Source organism: Protobothrops mucrosquamatus, unplaced genomic scaffold (assembly GCF_001527695.2).
Source record: "Protobothrops mucrosquamatus isolate PMUCROS unplaced genomic scaffold, P.Mucros_1.0 scaffold2139, whole genome shotgun sequence".
Taxonomy (NCBI): Eukaryota; Metazoa; Chordata; class Lepidosauria; order Squamata; family Viperidae; genus Protobothrops; species Protobothrops mucrosquamatus.
In genome coordinates this window covers 92,537-113,375 of record NW_015388238.1, presented here as the reverse complement: position 1 = coordinate 113,375, position 20,839 = coordinate 92,537, and the positions used below count along the sequence as shown (strand labels likewise).

Below are 20,839 nucleotides of genomic sequence, written 5' to 3'. Positions count from 1 at the left end.
CTAGGGTAATTTTTAAGAGGGGTTTTTAGAGGAGTTTTTAATTATATTTTAAATTAGACAAGTTAAATATTTCATTTTAATTAATTTTAAATTTTGTGTTGTTATTGGTGTTTTTAATTGATTGTCAGCCGCCCTGAGTCCGCAAGGAGAAGGGCGGGATATAAATTCGAACAATAAAATAAATAAATAAATAATAAATAAATATCTTATGGTGTGACTTTCATTCTTTCTGGCCCTTTCTTTCTAGTGATAATTAGATACCTTAGTCATGAATGGTTGTAAATCAAGTACTATCTGTATGCACTACATTTTTTCAGTGTGATTGCCAAGTTTCAGTTGCATAAATACTGGTACTTTTACATAAATTGATGGTGTCTCAGAACAAGTACAACAAATGGCTTGTTTTATTGCATTGACTTGAAAATGGCACGTTATTGTATAATGACTTTTGTTGGGCATGGCTCCACTGCAAACTACTCATTGCTGAGGTGATGACCTTAGAAATGAGAACTTTACTTTCTAAATTACAGTATTTGTATATTAGTTGATGTTTCTTTCCCTAATCAATGGTAAATTATAACAAAGGTAATGTAGGTAGCATTTGATCCATTTTCACAATCCTAAGTAGAATGGCTGTCTTCAATTTCTATATTGAAATCTACCTTCCCCATACTCTTTTGAGAGTTCAGAGCTTGTTACTTAACAAGCAATGCATCTTTATGATCTTCTAACTCAGGGGTTCCCAACTGGGGGTGCTCGCACCCCCTGGGGGAGCGAGACGATATTCCAGGGGGTGCGAAAACCTGGGTTTGTTATTGTTAATTGCGAAGTCGTGTCCGACCCATCGCGACCCCATGGACAACGTTCCTCCAGGTCTTCCTGTCCTCTACCATCTTCTGGAGTCCATTTAAGTTCACGCCTCCTGCTTCAGTGACTCCATCCAGCCACCTCATTCTCTGTCATCCCCTTCGTCTATTGCCCTCAGTCTTTCCCAGCATCAGGCTCTTCTCCAGTGAGTCCTTCCTTCTCATTAGTTGAGTTTCAACTTCAGGATCTGGCCTTCTAAAGAGCAGTCGGGGTTGATCTCTTCTCGGACTGACTGGTTTGAACGCCTTGCAGTCTAAGGGACTCGCAGGAGTCTTCTCCAGCACCATAGTTCAAAGGCCTCTATTCTTTGTAACCTGGGTTTAGAAGTTTCAAAATTATAGTGTATATGCATAATTTGTTTTGAACCTTTGTAAGGGGTGCAAGAATATGTCCGAAGCGTTCTAGGGGTGCGGGGTATAGAAAAGGTTGGGAGCCGCTGTTCTAATAAAAATATTATATGACCTTTAGAAAAATATACATTTTTCTTTATAAACAAGTGATGTGTTTTATTAGTAATTTGTAAAAAGTTGATTTCAGAACCTTAACTTTGCTTTTTTTTTTTACATCTAAGGTTACATGCTGTTTGTCTATTGTTACCAATAGATTTGGCTCTTGGCACTGCATGTTTTATTTTGGAAACATGAATTTTGTTACTCCATGGATTTTTAATATATTTTAAATTAAGTCTGTAAGAGCAGCTCTGACATGCGTATATTTATATATGCCATAGTATTAGCAAATGCTGATCACTTATCAGCATAAATATTATGATAGGGTTCACCCTCTACAGTAACACATAAAATGGCATTTTGATTTTGGGTCAGGCTAAATTTATATATGTCAGTTGGGCTGAGTAGAAACAATAAAACACATACAAGAACCTTCAAGCCACACGACTCCCCCCCCCCCCAGCACTCATATTGGGGACCTCAGATTGCACCATGAAAATATTTTTTCTAAAATAAAAATCAAAACAGGTGCCTTTGTCTTTATAAATTTTATCCTTTAATCCCTTACAAAATAAAAAATTGTCCCAACCCAATGATAATGGCTTTTATATTTCATGATGTCACAAAAATTTGCAAACTATCACATGGCAAAAAGCCTCTGGTTAAAAATAATTCTTTTCCATTTCCCATAAGTCGGTTACTAAATATTCCAGCAAAAAAAATTACACTATCTCATGCATATAAATCTAACGAAAAATACCAGGGTTTATATTTCATAAAGGAACTGCAGCTTTTATAATTTTTATTGGCAATATTTTTGTACCTTCAAGTCAGTGTTCACGCCTGGGGGCTGTCTAGACACATTGCTGCAGTTTTATAAATTACCAACATTTTAAAATTATATTTTTTGCTTGCAATAAATACATAACCAAACAGTTTGTAAACATATATAAATGCATTATTAACATGGCAGAGAGTGTGCTGCTGTGTACTGTATCAACCTGCATATTTACAAGACCAGTTAAAACATTGGCTAGCAAAAAATACAGAAGCTGGTTTTTGTTCACAGCATTGATCATACACATACTCTGAGATTTGGTCTTTCTGTGCCGGAATTCCAAATTAGATTTTTTATATGTTGATGAGTGCAGAACATTCCAACTACTAGGAATATCAGCCCCACCCACAAGAAGCTTTGTGAATACGAGAATGAGATCAACCACTAAAAAAGAACTAAAGAGAATCAAGCAGCTAGCAACAATCCATATACAAAAAGAAAGGTTTGCCATTCTTCGGGACACAGTGTCAAAGTACAACTGAGCAATGTGGAGGCATATAAAAAGGAGAAGAATTGCCAGTAAAAAGTAGCAGATTACTTTAAGCCACTCTTTTGCTGCTGTTCTTTTTCCTAACAAATACAAACCTACTTGCACGCTAGACAGGTAGACAGCAAGGTAACCGATGACAGAAAATATACCCTCTCTGTTGGCATTTAGAAAACCAGTCCTTGAATCTTGCCCATCGCTTCCATGCAAAATAAACATCTTCAGGGGCGTAACATCAAGAAAGCATTCATAAACTACAGCAAGCATGACTGCAGCGATCCAGGCTTTGTGCACAGGGAATACAGTCAGAAGCAGCGATGCACCTATTCGTATAGCAGCTAAAGTGAAGAAAAAGTTCCAGTGTGCCCCATATTCAGTGACATGCTCATAATAGTCAGCTGCTTTAACACTCATTAGTCGTCCGAAGCCAAGGAGAAGGAGGGGCCATACGGTCAACAACTGCCTTGAGAGATAAAAGAATTTGTGTTGCGTTGCACCAGGTTTCAGCCGAACCTCTGGACAAACCACACCATTTCCAAAAACAAATATTCCAACTCCCAAATCCATCACTCCTGTCCCATAAGTCTCAGTTTTGGCATATCTCCGGGGATACTGTGGGAAGTCTACAGCCAGGATGCTAATGGATGTCCACAAATTGATGAACACTCGAAGCGAAGTTACGGAGGGAATGTATTCCGGGTCCAATTTGGTTCTCAGGAAATCATCTGAGATTTGCTTATGTGACACTTGGGCATAATTTGTCCGTTTAGTATAAATGATAGAAATCAAGCCTATGCAGAATACCATAATGGAGAGGATCACAAAAGGGAATACGGAAGCTAAAATTGTATAGGAAAGTACCGGAGGGACGATTAAAACAGTAAAGTCTAGAAAAAAATTGCCATACGTTGAGCATAAAGGTCTTCCATAATGGAGAAAATAGAAAATTAGGAGCAACCCTCTGGTAAGAACGCATAATGGTGCAAGAGGTAAGCCAACAGAAATTTCAAGTAAGGTTGTTCCATTCAGGTTACTTAGAAAGGCTTCTTTTACCAGTTGCTGTGACATTTTTCAGCCTCTGCAAAGTTACATTTAAAACAAAAATCAGAATGGCAAGCAAGTAAAACAGGAGCCAAAAGCAAGCAACTGAGTTTACTTCAAGATAGATTCCCACCTTTCAGAAATTACTTTCCAGTTTCTCAATGTACAATAGAGGATTTATTGGATAAAACAATGGACATTAGTTTTGGGAACAGTTGAAGAAAAATGTCAGGTAGCAGTAATGTATTATTTCCTCAGGCAGTCCTCGACTTATGATCGTAATGAACCCCAGAATTATGACTAAATCGTTAAGGGATTCATCATGTGACTGTGCCCAATTGTATTAGTTTTTTGCTGTGGCTTTTAAGCAAACGTGACAGTCATAAAGTGAACTATATGGTTGTGGTCATTAAACAAATCCATTGTCTGTAATGGGCGTTTATTGCCAGAAACTGGAAGCATACACCAGTTTCCAGCCATAAAGTCATAAATTGCAGTCATGGGTTGCTGCAAATGACCATAAATGCAATCATGCAAGGATAGTGTGGCCATTTGAATTTCAAATCTGGATTTTAGGTACTGTATCTTTTGGGGAGGTTGTCATAACTGAATGGTTTCAAGTTGATAACTACCTGTACAGTAAGGCTTGTACCCCGTTTATTTTCAACTCAGAATCCCTGGACAAAAAGGTGAAACTGTAAACAGCTGTCCTGAACCATCTTCTCTTTGTTGAACTCTTAATTTCTCAGTTGGTTCAACTATAATAATCCTTAGGTTGGCTTTCTCCACATTAACATATAGCAGATACAAAGGAATCCCCAACAAGCAGTCATTCTCAGCATATCTGGAAAATCACAGTTTTAAGAAGCAGTGTAGAATTATAACCATTTGGTAAGAGCTGAGGTAGAAAATAGCTTCTAGTGACGTACCAAGCCCATTTTTCCACCATATTCAAATCATCCTACATTAATGCATTAATATCCACTAATGGCTTTCAGCAACCCGAACTATGGACATTCAGCTACAGTGTCATCATGCAGAATGTATCATTGCTTGTTGCCTCTGCTCACTCCCTCTACTGTATGCAGACACTTATGCTGGGAATTAAAGTTGGATATGGACATCCCAGCCATCTTATTTCAACTTGTCCATAAATGAAAGGATTATCATCATGCCGTAACTTGAAACACTTAGGTGAGAGGTCATGTGGTCTATGGCTAGTATCTACGTAGCCCACCACAGATATTATCATTCTCTCAGCTGACATCTATTGGACTGGAATGGCATGCAAGACTTTTGCGCTGTGTAAGACATTTCAAGCACTGGACCATTTTTCAGCAACTCACCAAACCTCAGATGTGATTAAGTGCAATGTGAGCCTGTTTTTTTTCTGGTAGTCCGTTGACCCACTGATGGGGTCACCTTCTAAAGTTGTCTCCAATAACCTCCAGATTGGTTGGATTTCAATTCTCAGAATTGTTCAGCAGGGCCATTTTTAAAAACAGTGAGGATTAAAGTCCACACATTTTGAGAAAGCTGTCTAGGACAGTGGTGGAGAACCTATGGCACGCGTGCCAGAGGCGACACTCGGAGCCCTCTCTGTGGGCATGCGCACTGTCGTGACAGCCCCGCCTCCCCCCATGACCCCCTCCTCACCAGCAGCCCCCCTGGAGGAGAGTCGCCCCCAGGTGCGGACGGCATGGAGCAGCGCAGCCAAGGACATGGCAGCCGAGCAGCAGGCATAAGACTCCGTCCTCGCACCCCGTTGTGTGCAGATGATGCTGCAGGGCGCGGGCGGAGGGCATGACCACCATGGTGCTGCTGGGCCGCCTGGGCAATCTGCGGCGGGCCCTGGAGGCGGTGGGTGGGGCGGGGCAGGGGCGGAACGGGGACAGAGGGGGTGGGAGGGGGGCGGGGAGGTTTTTGGGCACTCTAAAAGGTTCACCATCACTGGTCTAGGAGGAGCCAAGGGAACAGCTTTCACTCCTGCTGTTGAGCTGAAGGGTTTCTCCAGCCCTATAAACAATTTTGGGAATCAGATGAGAAAGATTTGTGCAAGAAATTATCTTCTAACCAAAGATATTGTGATCTAGAAACAGAAAAGGCGACCAGTACAATTTACACAGAAAAATAATTGCCCCTCAGTTAATAAAGCTATTCTCTTTTTCATTCATCCCTTGGCACATTTCTATTCATTATTTCTCCATATAACTAGTGGAAGAGAAAATACTGTGTGAAAAAGGTAGAGTAGAAGTCTTAAGAAATAAAGAGATATAAATGTAATCAAAAATAAGTACTTCTTTGCATAAGCAGATAATTCAAGGAAGATTCGTCACTGTTCTCAGCATGTTTTTTTCTGGCTAGCCGATTCCTTAGAAATTCCTCCTCACTGCTGAAAAACAAATAGTTATTCTTTGGAATCTACAAATTCAATTTTTTTTTACAATGCATTCTGATTGACAAGGCATGTTGAACTTATAACAAAACATTGTAGTACAAAATGTGAAGAGCTGGGTTATAGTGTTCCAGTAAACACATCCGGTTTTACTCCATTCCATTTCAATTCTGTTTATTCCCAAACTGGTCTAGAGTGCTGAAATGTTAATCTCTTTTTTAGGCTCATTGCTGAATATGAAATTTGGAGTTTAGGTTTTTCTCCCGTAAAGAAGGAAGGGGCAGAGAATGAATAAAATGTCAACGCATAGAATAATATTTTTGCTATTTGTAAACCAATCATCAACACATCTCTTTGAACTGCTGACAACAAAAATTAAAAAAAAAGCAGTAAAATCAAACAAGCAATTAAGTATCCAATCAGGCACTTGCGCTGCCCAATTGTGACAAGAATCACAGGAAATTTAAAATATTTAAAATTAATTTCCTTTTAACAGGAACGGTTACAATAATTAAATTTGATTTTAAAACCAAATACCCCTGGAAGCTGCTCTCTAGGCAGCGAGCGAGTCTGGGACCTGCCCGCCCTTCTGAAGCAATTAACAAATAAATACGAGGTTATCCCCAGGCTTTGGATATTAATTCAGAAAGGCTGGGAGACGGCAACAGGAAGAGAGAAAAGCAGTTTAAAACCCAGTTGAATTATCCATTTCTTTGCATTTTTCAAATATTCACCCGGAAATGCTTTGAAAGAATAACCTGCATGAGTCACTAGGGAGACCAACTCCTTAAAAAAAATAAATAAGCGGGACTTGAGTTGGTTAAATGAGAATATTTCCTCCACAGGATGACGCACTTAAGAGAGAAGAATTGCCTTTTCAAAAGAATATTACGTTTGGAAGCCTGGGATACAGTTTCTCCTTTTGCCTTCCGCTGCGGACTATTTTAAACTTCCTGCTGCTACAATACCGTGTATACACAAAAAAAGGTAAAGAAGGAATCCGTTTCCTCGCGACATTTTCATCAGCAAATAATATCCTACTAAACCGTACTGCCTGATTCACCACGCTGTTTGAGCAATGCATGCTCGTTTCCTATTTAAAAGCCCAGAAGACTAAAGCAAAAATAGTAAAAATAAATGCAAAATTATGTTCCGATCATATGTATGAGAATTGTGTTTCACTTTGAGAGCGGGCAACTAAATTTCATTTTTCATGTGTGCCGTTGTGCCCACAGTTAAAAAAAAAAAAAGACAATAAAGATTCTCTTATCTCTTAATTCCTTCACGTCCATTCTAAACCAGAGCCTTACTGAATCTTAAAGTGAACCCATTAGATAAGGTCAAAAGACACCGGAAAGAGGTCCCGTTGACAAGAGGGTTTGTTCTAGGCTTGTTAAAACTTGGACCCAAATCTCTTAAGTCCATTATTTTTGCACAGAAGGAAAAAAAAAATCCCACCTGACATTCATCAAATTGGGAGCATCTCTACTCAACATCCATCAGAAATGGTGTAGGCTACCTTGGCTCTTTTATGACTCGTGGACTTCAACTCCCAGAATTCCTGAGCCAGCTTGGCTGGCTCAGGAATTCTGGGAGTTGAAGTCCACGAGTCATAAAAGAGCCAAGGTTGCCTACCCCTGNAAGCAGTAAAATCAAACAAGCAATTAAGTATCCAATCAGGCACTTGCGCTGCCCAATTGTGACAAGAATCACAGGAAATTTAAAATATTTAAAATTAATTTCCTTTTAACAGGAACGGTTACAATAATTAAATTTGATTTTAAAACCAAATACCCCTGGAAGCTGCTCTCTAGGCAGCGAGCGAGTCTGGGACCTGCCCTTCTGAAGCAATTGACAAATAAATACGAGCTTATCCCCAGGCTTTGGATATTAATTCAGACAGGCTGGGAGACGGCAACAGGAAGAGAGAAAAGCAGTTTAAAACCCAGTTGAATTATCCATTTCTTTGCATTTTTCAAATATCCACACGGAAATGCTTTGAAAGAATAACCTGCATGAGTCACCAGGAAGACCAACTCCTTAAAAAAAAATAATAAGCGGGACTTGAGTTGGTTAAATGAGAATATTTCCTCCACAGGATGACGCACTTAGAAGAATTGCCTTTTGAAAAGAATATTACGTTTGGAAGCCTGGGATACAGTTTCTCCTTTTGCCTTCCGCTGCGGACTATTTTAAACTTCCTGCTGCCTACAATACCGTGTACACAAAAAAAAGTAAAGAAGGAATTCGTTTCCTGGCGACATTTTCATCAGCAAATATCCTACTAAACCGTACTGCCTGATTCACCACGCTGTTTGAGCAATGCATGCTCGTTTCCTATTTAAAAGCCCAGAAGACTAAAGCAAAAATAGTAAAAATAAATGCAAAATTATGTTCCGATCATATGCATGAGAATTGTGTTTCACTTTGAGAGCGGGCAACTAAATTTCATTTTTGATGTGTGCCGTTGTGCCCACCGTAAAAAAAAATAAATGACAATAAAGGTTCTCTTATCTCTTAATTCCTTCACGTCCATTCTAAACCAGAGCCTTACTGAATCTTAAAGTGAACCCGTTAGATAAGGTCAAAAGACACCGGAAAGAGGTCCCGTTGACAAGAGGGTTTGTTCTAGGCTTGTTAAAACTTGGACCCAAATCTCTTAAGTCCATTATTTTTGCACAGAAGGAAAAAAAAAAATCCCACCTGACATTCATCAAATTGGGAGCATCTCTACTCAACATCCATCAGAAATGGTGTAGGCTACCTTGGCTCTTTTATGACTCGTGGACTTCAACTCCCAGAATTCCTGAGCCAGCTTGGCTGGCTCAGGAATTCTGGGAGTTGAAGTCCACGAGTCATAAAAGAGCCAAGGTTGCCTACCCCTGGCACTGTAGGCTGTCCTGCTTGGGCGGGGGGGGGGGGGGGTTGGACTAGATGACCTACAAGATCCCTTCCAACTCTGTAATTCTAATTCTAACACTACTTGGGTTAACAGACCTAAAACAGACCACGGTTTCGACACTAATCCCTAACCTGCCCTTCCTTTAACTCTGAAACAACCCAAGGCCAGCAAATCCTGCGCTTGGCGTCTCCGCCCGTTTAGAAGCGCTTCCTCCAGACTTCTTCAGACGTTGCGTGTGACAACCTTCCCCTTACGACGTGAACCGAACGCCTTCGAGTGGAAAACTAGGACTTGACGACCCTTTTAATCGAGCAGCTGCTTTATTTGCAGGACCGCGCGTGCGTCCTTGCAATGCGAAGAATGTACAGGCAAAAAAACATAAACATCAAATCGACGCCACCGAAGTTCGTGCGCCTTTCGCGAAGTTCGCTTGGCGAAAAACGCACCGCAAAGCGTTCGAGCACGTGGTGCAAACTCCAGGCCCGGCTACCTTCCACCGGGCCACGTGTTGCATTTTCCCAGGGGTTGCATCTTTCGGGGGGGGGGGAGAAGAGTTTTAAACTTTGCCGAATCCAGGATTCTCCTCCACCCCCCCCGCCCTTTCCTCAAGGAAAGAGCCCTCCGCCGCCGTTCTTCTCTGTCCCCCCCCCCGCAAAAAAAAAAAAAAAAAAAAACGGCCCAGGGCTTTGGGCTCCGCACCCCGCAGGCGGGACGCTCAATCCCGGGAGTGAAGCCTCGCCGATTCAAATTCAGCCGTCTCCCCGCCTCCTGCTCCTCCTGCCCCGCCTTTGCCTGGACTGGGACTGGTAGGGAGCGACCTCGAGGCCTTCCTTCCCCGGTTGTTGTTAGAGGACATTTGCTTCGGCTTCCCCAGGACCACCACGAAACTCCGATTTATAGCTCTCTCCACTTTCCGTATCTATATCTATATGCGGCGGGTGAGTCCGATTGGGCAATACTTCGCTCTGTTTTCTCTCTCTCCCCCCACTCCTTCCCCCACTCCCCCCATCTCCATAGCTAAACCAGACCACTGATTGCTCGGTCTGCCCCCCGTAATATGCCCTCAGCGTTTGAGAAATAGGTAGGTGTAAACGGAGCAAGAGTTTGGCTGCGCATGGACGAAGTTCCTTTCTTCCTTCCCATGGCGAAGCTAAGCAATGGGAGGGGAGAAATCTTGGCAGAAGATTGGAAAAAGTAATTACCAGATTGTGTAAGAGAAGCGACAGCTAAGAGACCTGGCGTTCTTTTCATCCCAACATTTGCAAAAAAAAAAAAAAAACACCTTGGGATTTTGTAGCAAGTTATCCAATAGTAACAATAGCTTATTTTTTTTAACAAAAAATAACAGGTAAGGGCCCTTTTATAGGAAATGAGTATAGGAGGTCAATGCAATACATTAAAGTTGATCCTAGCTTTAAAACCATACTGGCTCGCTGTAATTAACATGATACACATTTAAAAAAAAAGTCTTTTGGTATAGTGTAATGGTGACCCTATCTGTATTTGTATACAAACCTTTGCAGTCATACTAAAAGGGCTGGAATATAAATGCCAAATTTAAAATTTTGCCAATGTCCAAAATAAGCTCGTTCAGTCACCAAATAGTTCCTGGTGGTCTGCATGATAGTCAGTTCTTTTGATGAGTACAATGTCATAACTCAATGGAACTTTTATCTCATAAGGATAATCTACCTCCAGCATGTGAAAAACTGAAATATCCTGCTTGGTCAGCCGGTGGTAAATCTTTAAAGTTACTAAGCCAGAGGCAAGTGGCTTTTTAAAAAAAATGAAATGTTTACTGTATATGAGAAGCTCCATAGATTTCAACAGGACTTTCTTACATTAAAAATTTAGGCTTAATGAAAAGGGTGAAGGAAACTGGAGGATTTTTAAGGCTGTTTGAGGTTGATATCTATTTAAAAGGCTGGCATAACATGTGAAATCTTGACAAAACCTTGGTTTATGGCTACACATGGTGTATGAACCCAATTAAACATATTATTTTGATAAATCATGAGTATAGCCTCATATTTGCTATCTGGAATGCTCCTAGCTAAAAATTTGGGACAAAACTCTTGTAACCTCAGTCAACTTGTGTTGCCAAGCCTGGACTGGGTTGCTTAACAATGGGACCCTAATATTCTACTTTAATCCAGACCTTGTTGCCACTTCCGTTTGCAACTGTTGTGGCTTTCTCTACTTAATTTTTTCTTCCTTGATAAATATGCAGTGGGCAAATTTGGCATAAGGCTAAGGCTAAAACTGATCTTTAAAAGAATTATCGCTGTGTTTTTGTTTTTAATTGGACCTTGTGCTACAATGCTGTAGTAGTCTTCTGTGTCCATCAGCTTCTCAGTAGATCCATCAAATTGGAGGGTTTTTTTCAGTCAAAGACCTTCTACCCAGTGCTTATAATGCAGTTCCACTAATTCAGTGGTGGCGAACCTTTTAGAGACCGAGTGCCCAAAAACAGGCCACGCCCCCACCCTGCTCGCTCCGCCCCACCTCATCCCCATCCGGGCCCCACCTGCCCGCAGGGCCACCCATCACCTCCACAGATCGCCCAGGCGGCCCAGCAGCGCCATGGCAGCCGCGCCCTCTGCCTGCACCCCACAGAATCAACTGCACGCGACGGGGCATGAGGGTGGAGTCTTGTCCCCGCTGCCCAGCTGCCATGTTCTTGGCTGCGCTGCTCTGCATGGGCCGCGCTTGGGGGCAGCTCTCTTCTAGGGGGGCTGCTGGGGAGGTGGGGGCCACGGGGAGGCGGGGCTGGGGCAACAGCGCACATGCCCACAGAGAGGGCTCCGAGTGCCACCTCTGGCACGCGTGCCATAGGTTCGCCACCACTGCACTAAGTCTTATTCATGGAGGGGGGGGTTGTGTGTCCAAGAAATATTGTGACCTCTAAATGAAGCTCTAATCTGAGGCAGAAAAAAGAAGGCAGGCACTAAGAATTTAATATTTTTTTCTGATTCAAGAAGACTGTTTTTATACCCGTAAATCCTGAATTTTGAATGTGTGTTTTGTTTTAAACCAGTTTGGGGTGAGGAGAAGAAATCTTGTTTACAACTCATTGTATAGAGATTGTAGGTTATTTGAAGGACGGCTGTGATTCATAAAGAAAAAACCCTAGTCTACAGCAATAGATCTTCAGTTTTAAGGATAGAGTAGCTTTATTGTTAGCAAGTATAAACAGGACAGTACTTTGTTCTTTGTTGGCTGTTTCAGTGTTTTAGGGGTTTTAGCTTGATTTAAATTAAATTATAAAATCTAAAGTCGGTATGTGTTGATTTGGTTCATTCCCTCCTAGTACTGTGGTCAGTACTAATCCCTTTCTTTGCACTGTTGAGGTTGATAAGAGGCAAAATGTGACCTCATTTGCATAGAATGGAATGGAATACGGGAATCAAATTCCAATAATCAGAAATTGCCCATGGTAAACCTTAATGCAGAGTACATTAACTGCATTGGGTGACTTTTCAAAACCCAGAAAATCAAAATCAAAAAAGACATCTGGGCTTAATTTGTTTGATAAACTCAGCCGTTATGATTTCTACAGTTCTGCCCTATAGGCTGGCAATTTATTCCAGAAATCATGGTATAAACCATGATTCAGTTTAAGGCTGATCGCATAGGCTCTGCTCGTACACTAAGCTTGATTAACGGTTAATACTATTAAGGTTTCCAGAATTAGCACTTTGCCAGGATTTGCTCAGCACATGTAACCATAAACATTTTTTCTCATGTTTTACCATATTTTATTCTAAGGAATTATATTAACCCAGCAAATATTGCTTGGCTCCTACATAGCTCTAAGACAGAAACTCTGATATACAAAGTGCAATATTTAGTTCAATTATAATTTATATGTCTTGTTTCTTACCTGCTTAAAAATGGCAATGCAAGTAAGAGCTTTCAGGGCATCAAGGTTTTTGTGATAAGACGGTAAACATTGTCTCCTGGCAGATTTGCAGAGAATTTAGTGTTTGCCTAATAATAATAACAACAACACTGATCTTATTTTGGCACGGGAAACTTAACAGTTTAGACCCAGTTAGCTTTTGTAGGGGAGATTTGAAGGACCCTAAGGCTGTAAATTACCGTAGACTTTTTTTTCTTCCATTCCCTCGTGTCCAATTCTCAGAGACTGCCTAGACAAGTCTTTCTAGTCTTCTTGTGTCAAGGTTTTTCAGAACTGGTTTGCCATTGTCTTCTTCCTAGGGCTGAGAGAAAGTGACTGGCCAGCTGCCTTTGTGTCCAAAGCAGGACTGGAACTCACATTTTTAGTGTTCTTCCATGCTGAAGATGGGAAACTGCTTCTTAGCAGATATAGGACTTTTAGGAAAAGAAATGGTTGTTTTTCTACCCCCTTTTCTGCTTAAAATATTGTATATGGTAGTAATAGTGGTTACTGTATAACAGTGTTAGAAAGCAGTTAATATAAACTGCATTATTGTACCACATAATTCTTCGTAAAGAGAGGGAAGAAACTTAAGAGAGAAAATAACAGGAGAGGAAATATAAATGTGGGACGAGGGGGGACATGATAGCAGTGTTCCAATATCTCAGGGGCTGCCCCAAAGAACAGGGAGTGAAGCTATTCTCCAAAGCCCCTGAAGGCAGGACAAGAAGCAACGGATGGAAACTAATCAAGGAGAGAAGCAACCTAGAAGTAAGGAGAAACTTCCTGACAGTTAGAACAATTAACCAGTGGAACAACGTGCCTCCAGAAGCGGTGAATGCTCCAACACCGGAAGATTTTAAGAAGAGACTGGACAGCCATTTGTCTGAAATGGTATAGGGTTTCCTGCCTGAGCAGGGGGTTGGAACAGATGACCTTCAAGGTCCCTTCCAACTTTACTATTATTATTATTATTATTATTATTATTATTATTATTATTATTATTATTACTACTACTATTACTATTACTATTACTATTATTGTATGCATGTAATAATAGGTAAGCAAGATGTCAACGCTGCTAACATTGGATATTTTTGCATTGACAACAGATGGAAATGTAGCCATTTTTCCCTTTCGCTTTTAGAGTTAAATGATGCTGGGAGGGGGGATGTGAATGAGAGTCCAGCTAGACATAACAACACTAAACATAGCGTGAGAATCAAGGTTATTGAACTCAGAGCTGATAAAGAATTGGTGAGCTGGAGAGGAAGCCCGTGCTCCAAGCTAATTGGGGAATGTGACTTATGACTGGTAATTGGAGGAGGGAATTGTGCTTTGATACTATGGGGAGGGGAATTCAGTTTTTGGCTTCGAAGTTCTTTTGAAGAGTTTCATCTGTCGGAACCATGACACAAGCATTTTGTGTGGCTTTAAGGCTATTATCCGCCAGTTGCTCTGGAGTGGGATGAAGGTAGCAATCAAAAAGCATTTTCAGACTTTTTTTCCTTGCCCTTCTCATAAAACTTTCCACAGACCACACCCATGCAAATTTGTTCTGCCTCCCTTTTCCCTTCAGGCTTTCTCCTCTTCCTGCTACCGCATGTGTAACAACCTGGAAACAGATCTGTTTTACTGGAGAAAAATCACCGGATTATCTTCAACTCTGGCAGTCCACAATAGTAGCAATGTGATGTATATGTTTTAAACAGCTGCTTCACTTAGTTTGGCTTCAGGTTAGAATTAACATGCATACCGGTAGCTGGTTCCTCCTTTCATAACACTTACCAAAATACACCGAAGTTTTGGAAGAAAATTAAAACTAAATAAAGTTTACCCGCAGGTTTGAAAAAAACCCCTGATGGAGTAATTTTGATTATTCATCCACAATTAAAACCAAAACTGTTTGTCATGGTTCCGACAGATGAAACCCTTCAAAAGAACTTCGAGGCATTGTTTACCTTAAAGAATCTTTATTTTGAGTATCATAACATCGGCACTGCATAATCGAAGCCAAAAATTGAATTCCCCTCCCCTGAGCACATAGTATCAATTCAAAGCACAATTCCCTCCTTCAGTTAACGGTCATAAATCACATTCCTCAATTAGCTTGAAACTCGGGCCTCCTCTCCAGTTCTCCAGCCCGCCAAGTCCTTATCAGCTCTGGTTACAATAACCTTGTTTCTCACACTAGGTCTAATGTTGTTATGTCTAGCTGGACTCTCGTTCACATCCCCCCTCCCAGCATCATCTAACTCTAAAAGCAAAAGGTAAAAGATGGCTACATTTCCCTAACAGATGAAAATGGTAGATATGTGACAGTTGGAATCAAAATGCAAGAGATTAATACTGTACAGGTAGTCCTCGATTTACAACCACAATTGAGCCCAAAATTTCTGTTGGCTAAGTGAGACATTTGTTAAGTGAATTTTGCTCCGTTTTATGACCTTTCTTGCCACCGTTGTTAAGTGAATCACTGCAGTTAATAACCTGGTTGCTAAGTGAATCTGGCTTGCCCATTGACTTTGCTTGTCAGAAGGTGGCGAAATGTGATCACATGACCCTGGGACACCGCAACCGTCATAAAGTGTCTGAATTTTGATCACGTGACCCTGTGGACGCTACAATAATCCTAAGTGTGAAAAATAGTCATAAGTTGTTTTTTTCCAGTGCCCTTGTAACTTTGAATGGCCACTATGCAACTATACAACACTATGGAATGTTGTAAGTTGAGGACTCCCTGTAACTGTTGGTCTTTGCATACGAAATGATGATAAGGTTCATACAATTGGTGCTGAACTAAACCGTACAGATTATACTAGTGAATGCCTTAGAGCAGGGCTCTTCAAACTTGGCCCTTTTGTGACTTGTGGACTTCAACTTCCAGAATTCCTCAACCAGCGTGCACGTTGGCTGAGGAATTCTGGGAGTTGAAGTCCACAAGTCACAAAAAGGCCAAGTTTGAAGAGCCCTGCCTTAGAGCCCTGTATGAATCCATCAGTCCAATTCATCCAATTCAATCCAATTACTGTATGAATCCTACATTTTACTGAACCAGAATCCAGTTTGGTTTACTGTGGTTCATCAACCTAGTAATTGCAGTTCAGGTAGGCAAATGATGTTGCATGTATCATGAATTTGCCAGACACATGTACATGTTACGATGCATGTGATTTCATTGTACCAAATGCCTTTGTCAAGAAACCTTTAAACTGAGGGTTTAGTAACTACAGTTAATCCTAAACGTACAACTATGATTAGGGGACTGGAGGCTAAAACATATAAGGAACGGTTGCTGCAATTGGGTATGTCTAGTCTAATGAAGAGAAGGACGAGGGATGACATGATAGCAGTCTTCCAATATCTCAGGGGCTGCCACAAAGAAGAGGGAGTCAAGCTATTTTCCAAAGCGCCTGAAGGCAGGACGAGAAGAAATGGATGGAAACTAATCAAGGAGAGAAGCAACCTAGAACTAAGGAGAAATTTTCTGACAGTGAGGACAATTAACCAGTGGAACAGCCTGCCTCCAGAAACTGTGAATGCTCCAACACTGGAAGTTTTTAAGAAGAGACTGGACAGCCATTTGTCTGAAATGGTATAGGGTTTCCTGCCTGAGCAGGGGGTTGGACTAGATGACATCCAAGGTGCCTTCCAACTTTTTATTATTATTATTATTATTATTATTATTATTATTATTATTATTATTATTATTATTATTATTATTATTATTATTATTAATAATAATTTAGAGAGCGTTTGAAGTTAAAACGGCATTGAAAAAAGTGATTTATGACCATTTTCACATTTATGACCATTACAGCATCCCCATGGTCACGTGATCAAATTCAGCCGCTTGGTTAACTGTATTTATGACGGCTGGTCACATGATCACCTTTTGTAGCCTACTGACAAGCAAAGTCAATGGGGAAGCCAGATTCACTTACCAAACGTGTTACCAAACAACTGCAATGATTCACTTAACAACTGTGGCAAGAAAGGTCATAAAATGGGGCTAAATTCACTTAATAACTGTCTTGCTTAGCAATGGAAATTTGGGGCTCCATTGTCATAAGTCAAGGACTACCTGTATTGCAATGCTGGGCACCCATTTATGCAAGATAGCATGAAGCCAGAAGGGCAAAATTCATGTAAAACAACAAGGCAGAAATCACACCAGAATGGAAAACTCACAAGACTTCATGGCAGGAATGCGGATTATTATTATTAATGTTTTAAATTTAGGTTCCTGTAAATGATATCCTGAAGTGTTTGGAATAATACCTTACTTGTGTTAGTCTCTTAATTCTTCTATCTCTGCTTTTAGGTTAATGGCTTCACCGCCCATCACAATGGGGAGGATAACCCTTTGGGCAAAGAAATTGAATCTTTTCTGAGTGACCAACAACAATTCTCTTGCATCAGTAACCTTACCAAAGTGAATCCTGTCACCACCACATCTGGTAAGAGCTAAAACACTCTTAAAGAAAACAGTTTACTTCAGAACTGCTCTTCTTTTACACACACACACACACACACACACACACACACACGTTATTGCCCGTTCATGAAAATTCTTTGCTCCCTTGAAATCAACAATCAGTTTGTGGCATATGTTGTATTGCCTTTAATATAATTTGATTTTACATACACACACAATCAGGTTACTGCCCGTTCATGAAAATTCTTCTCTCACTTGAAATCAACAATCAGTTTGTGGCATATTTGATTTTACACACACATATACACACACACACACACACACAGAGAGAGAGAGAGAGAGAGAGAGAGAGAGAGAGAGAGAGAGAGTCAGGTTACTGCCTGTTCATGAAAATTCTTCTCTCACTTGAAATCAACAGTTTGTGGCATATATTGTATCGCCTTTAATATAATTTGATTTTACACACACATGCACACACACACACAGAGAGAGAGAGGTTACTGCCTGTTCATGAAAATTCTTCTCTCACTTGAAATCAACCATCAGTTTGTGGCATACATTGTATCACCTTTAATATAATTTCATTTAATAGACTCAGTTGAAGTGAGGAGTTGCTTTTTGTACATCAGAGATATTTGTCATTTGAACAATAATATCATGCAGAAATTGCAGGTAGTCTTCGACTTACGATCACAGTTGACTCAGGAATTCTGGGAGTTGAAGTCCATGAGTCATAAAAGAGCCAAGGTCGCCCACCCCTGGTATAGATTCTTTAAATCTGTACGCATGAACTTCAAACTCCCAGAATCCCCAAGCCGACGTGGCAATTGGTGGGGAATTGAAGCCCATGAAATTGAAATCAAGCTTGCTTGAATGCAATTACAGCCTGCCCCAAAAGATATTAGCAAATGAAGCAGAGACTTAATGTTCTCTGTTTTTGAAAATGGTCTCTAAAATAGATCAGTCAAAAGAGTCAGGTAGTAAATATTGTCAAAATGTTCTGCTACCTTTAGTCCTGAAGTGTCTGCAAGCGAGGTACGCTGTCGATGTGTTTTATACCAAAGCGGGGTGCAGCCTTGTGGCCATCAATCCCTTCCGCCCAGTACAGCCTCTCTACTCTCAAGAGCTCATGAAAGAATACCACACTGCTGCTTGTCTTCAGGTGAGAGGGGTTGATTGCTGCCTTTCTGAAAAACTAAACTGGGTTTAATGTTACGTTAGATTAATGTTTTTTTCAATCTTAGCAACTCTAAAATATATGTGGGGTCCTTGGTGCTCTCTGAGCTTGGTGGTTTTCTTGCAGACATTTCATGATCCAACTAGGTAACATCATCAGTGCTAGAAGGGAGTGGAGTTTGCCAGGGGGAAGGAGGAGGAGGAGGAGGAGGAGGAGGAGGAGGAGGAGGAGAAGAAGAACTGGGGGTCCTTGGGGGTCTCTGAGCTTGGTGGTTTTATTGCAGACGTTTCATGACCCAACTAGGTAACACCATCAGTGCTAGAAGGGGAGTGGAGTTTGCCAGGGGGAAGGAGGAGGAGGAGGAGGAGAACTGGGAGGTCCTTGGGGGTCTCTGAGCTTGGTGGTTTTCTTGCATACGTTTCATGACCCAACTAGGTAACATCATCAGTGCTAGAAGGGAGTGGGGTTTGCGGGGGGAAGGAGGAGGAGAACTGTGAGGACCTTGGTGCTCTCTGAGCTTGGTGGTTTTCTTGCAGACATTTCATGACCCAACTAGGTAACATCATCAATGCTAGCATTGATAATTTTATCTAGTTAGGTAATGAAACGTCTGCAAGAAAACCACCAAGCTCAGAGAGCACCAAGGACCCACAGGTCAACCCTAAGCTATAGATATTCTCTTCTGTTGGTCTAAGATGTATGGACTTCAACTCCCAGAATTCCCCAGTCAGCATACAGTACTAAGCACAACATGTACCATGGCATCATTGCATAAATTATATAATTTGAAATTTGTTTTACTTGTTTAATATTTTGTGTATTCATTCAGCTGTCAGGTTTCAAACTAATTTCACTGCATGGAATTTTACAATTATTTGTCTGATGTGTACACCACCTTGGTAAAGGCATATAATAAAAATGTTGCTAGTAATGTTAGTTTAGAACAGACATGTCAAACACAAGGCCCGGGGGCTGGATGCGGCCCGCGAAGTGATTTCATGTGGCCCACGAAGCCATCCTGGAAACAGTGAGGGAACGGTCCCCGCTGCCTTGGCCCTGGCCCAGGCCGGCCGGGAGCCAATGTACAATTTTGTGGTGGCCATCTATGCTGAAACGCATTCAGTCTTAGCTCCACAAGGCCGTCTGGAAACAGCGAGGAACCAGCCCCTGCTGTGTTGGCCCCGCTCCCTGGGTGCATGCTGGGGAGGTGTCACCCTTTGTGAGGAATGAAGAAATGGACCATGCCTTGGCGCTTGCCCCGGTCCCATCCCCTTCTGCCAGAGACCCTCAGATCTGTCCCACTCCTGCCCAGGCCCCCACAGGCACCCTTGACGCGAACGATGTAGAGCTGGCCATGCCCACCCAGTAGGCCACACCCACTCCATCCACACCCACCCAGTAGGCTGCACCCCCCCTGGCCACACACCCCTGGCCCCCCGAGGGCAACCTCAATGCTGATGCGGCCCTCAATGAAATTGAGTTTGACACCCCTGGTTTAGAACAAAGCATTGGACTGAAGCTTCCTATTGTTTAATTTTCTCAAATATATAGGGAGAGTCCAGGGAGAAGCAGTGCAGTCTATGGTTAGGGTGATGAGTTAGGAGTGGAGAGACCCAGCTTTTAGTGTTCTCTTAGGCATGGAAGTCACTGAATGACTTCACATCAGTACTCTTGCTTAGCCCGAACAAGCATGGACTCTGTGACAGGCCATCTAATAAATAGCAATAGCACTTAGACTTATATACCGCTCCATGGTGCTTTACAGCAATCTCCGAACGGTTTACAAATATCAGCATATGGCCCCCAACAATCTGGGTTCTCATTTTACCGACCTCGGAAGGATGGAAGGCTGAATCAACAACCTTGAGCCCGTCAGGATCGAACTCCAGACTATGGGCAGAGGTAGCCTGCAATACTGTATTCTAACCACTTCGCCACCAGGATTCCTATAATAAACAAAACTATCCCATCACAACGTGGATTGATAGCTTCACTGTAAGAAATCAGAGTGCATAGTGTAAAAGCAAGCCGATCCTGCAGTGTGGGACAAATTCAAAGAAAAACTACAATAACAACGACTGTTGGAGCCCAGAAGACAGGGAATTGATAAAGACCAAGATATGCTCATGTACATGAGGACTCGGCTTACCCTGGCTTTTGCTAATTTCCCAGTTCTGGTTCAGCCTTGTGTTCGGTGTACAGGGTTCATGTCCAGTTGTGTCCATGTGTGTGTGTGTATGTGTGTCTATCAAAACGGGCAAGATGGCAATTGTGGCACTACCTCCATCACCCATCCAAGATGTTACTGTCGGTTCCCTTTTGCTGAAAATGCCACAATCTGCCA

The 20,839-nt window shown here is 41.6% G+C and overlaps 2 protein-coding genes across 2 annotated transcripts in view; one reads left to right on the top strand and one right to left on the bottom strand.

The window, feature by feature from the left end:
- Positions 1-1,824: 1,824 nt before the first annotated feature.
- On the bottom strand, positions 1,825-6,068 carry PIGW (phosphatidylinositol glycan anchor biosynthesis class W). Its single transcript, XM_015824141.1, has 2 exons — positions 5,980-6,068; positions 1,825-3,719 (listed from the first exon to the last, which is right to left on the bottom strand). The coding sequence occupies exon 2, from the start codon at positions 3,707-3,709 to the stop codon at positions 2,198-2,200; it is 1,512 nt and encodes a 503-aa protein (XP_015679627.1). The 5' UTR covers positions 3,710-3,719; positions 5,980-6,068; the 3' UTR covers positions 1,825-2,197.
- A 3,840-nt stretch (positions 6,069-9,908) lies between these two features.
- MYO19 (myosin XIX) overlaps positions 9,909-20,839 on the top strand; it is a 49,078-nt gene continuing 38,147 nt past the window's right edge. The window contains exons 1-3 of the mRNA XM_015824140.1: positions 9,909-9,917; positions 17,205-17,340; positions 18,332-18,480. Coding sequence (XP_015679626.1) covers positions 9,909-9,917; positions 17,205-17,340; positions 18,332-18,480 — 294 coding nt within the window. The remainder of the gene's footprint in view (positions 9,918-17,204; positions 17,341-18,331; positions 18,481-20,839) is intronic.

What these genes read in the sequence shown, in the direction of transcription:
- PIGW (XM_015824141.1), bottom strand. Translation starts at nt 3,709, where the DNA reads ATGTCACAGCAACTGGTAAAAGAAGCCTTTCTAAGTAACCTGAATGGA.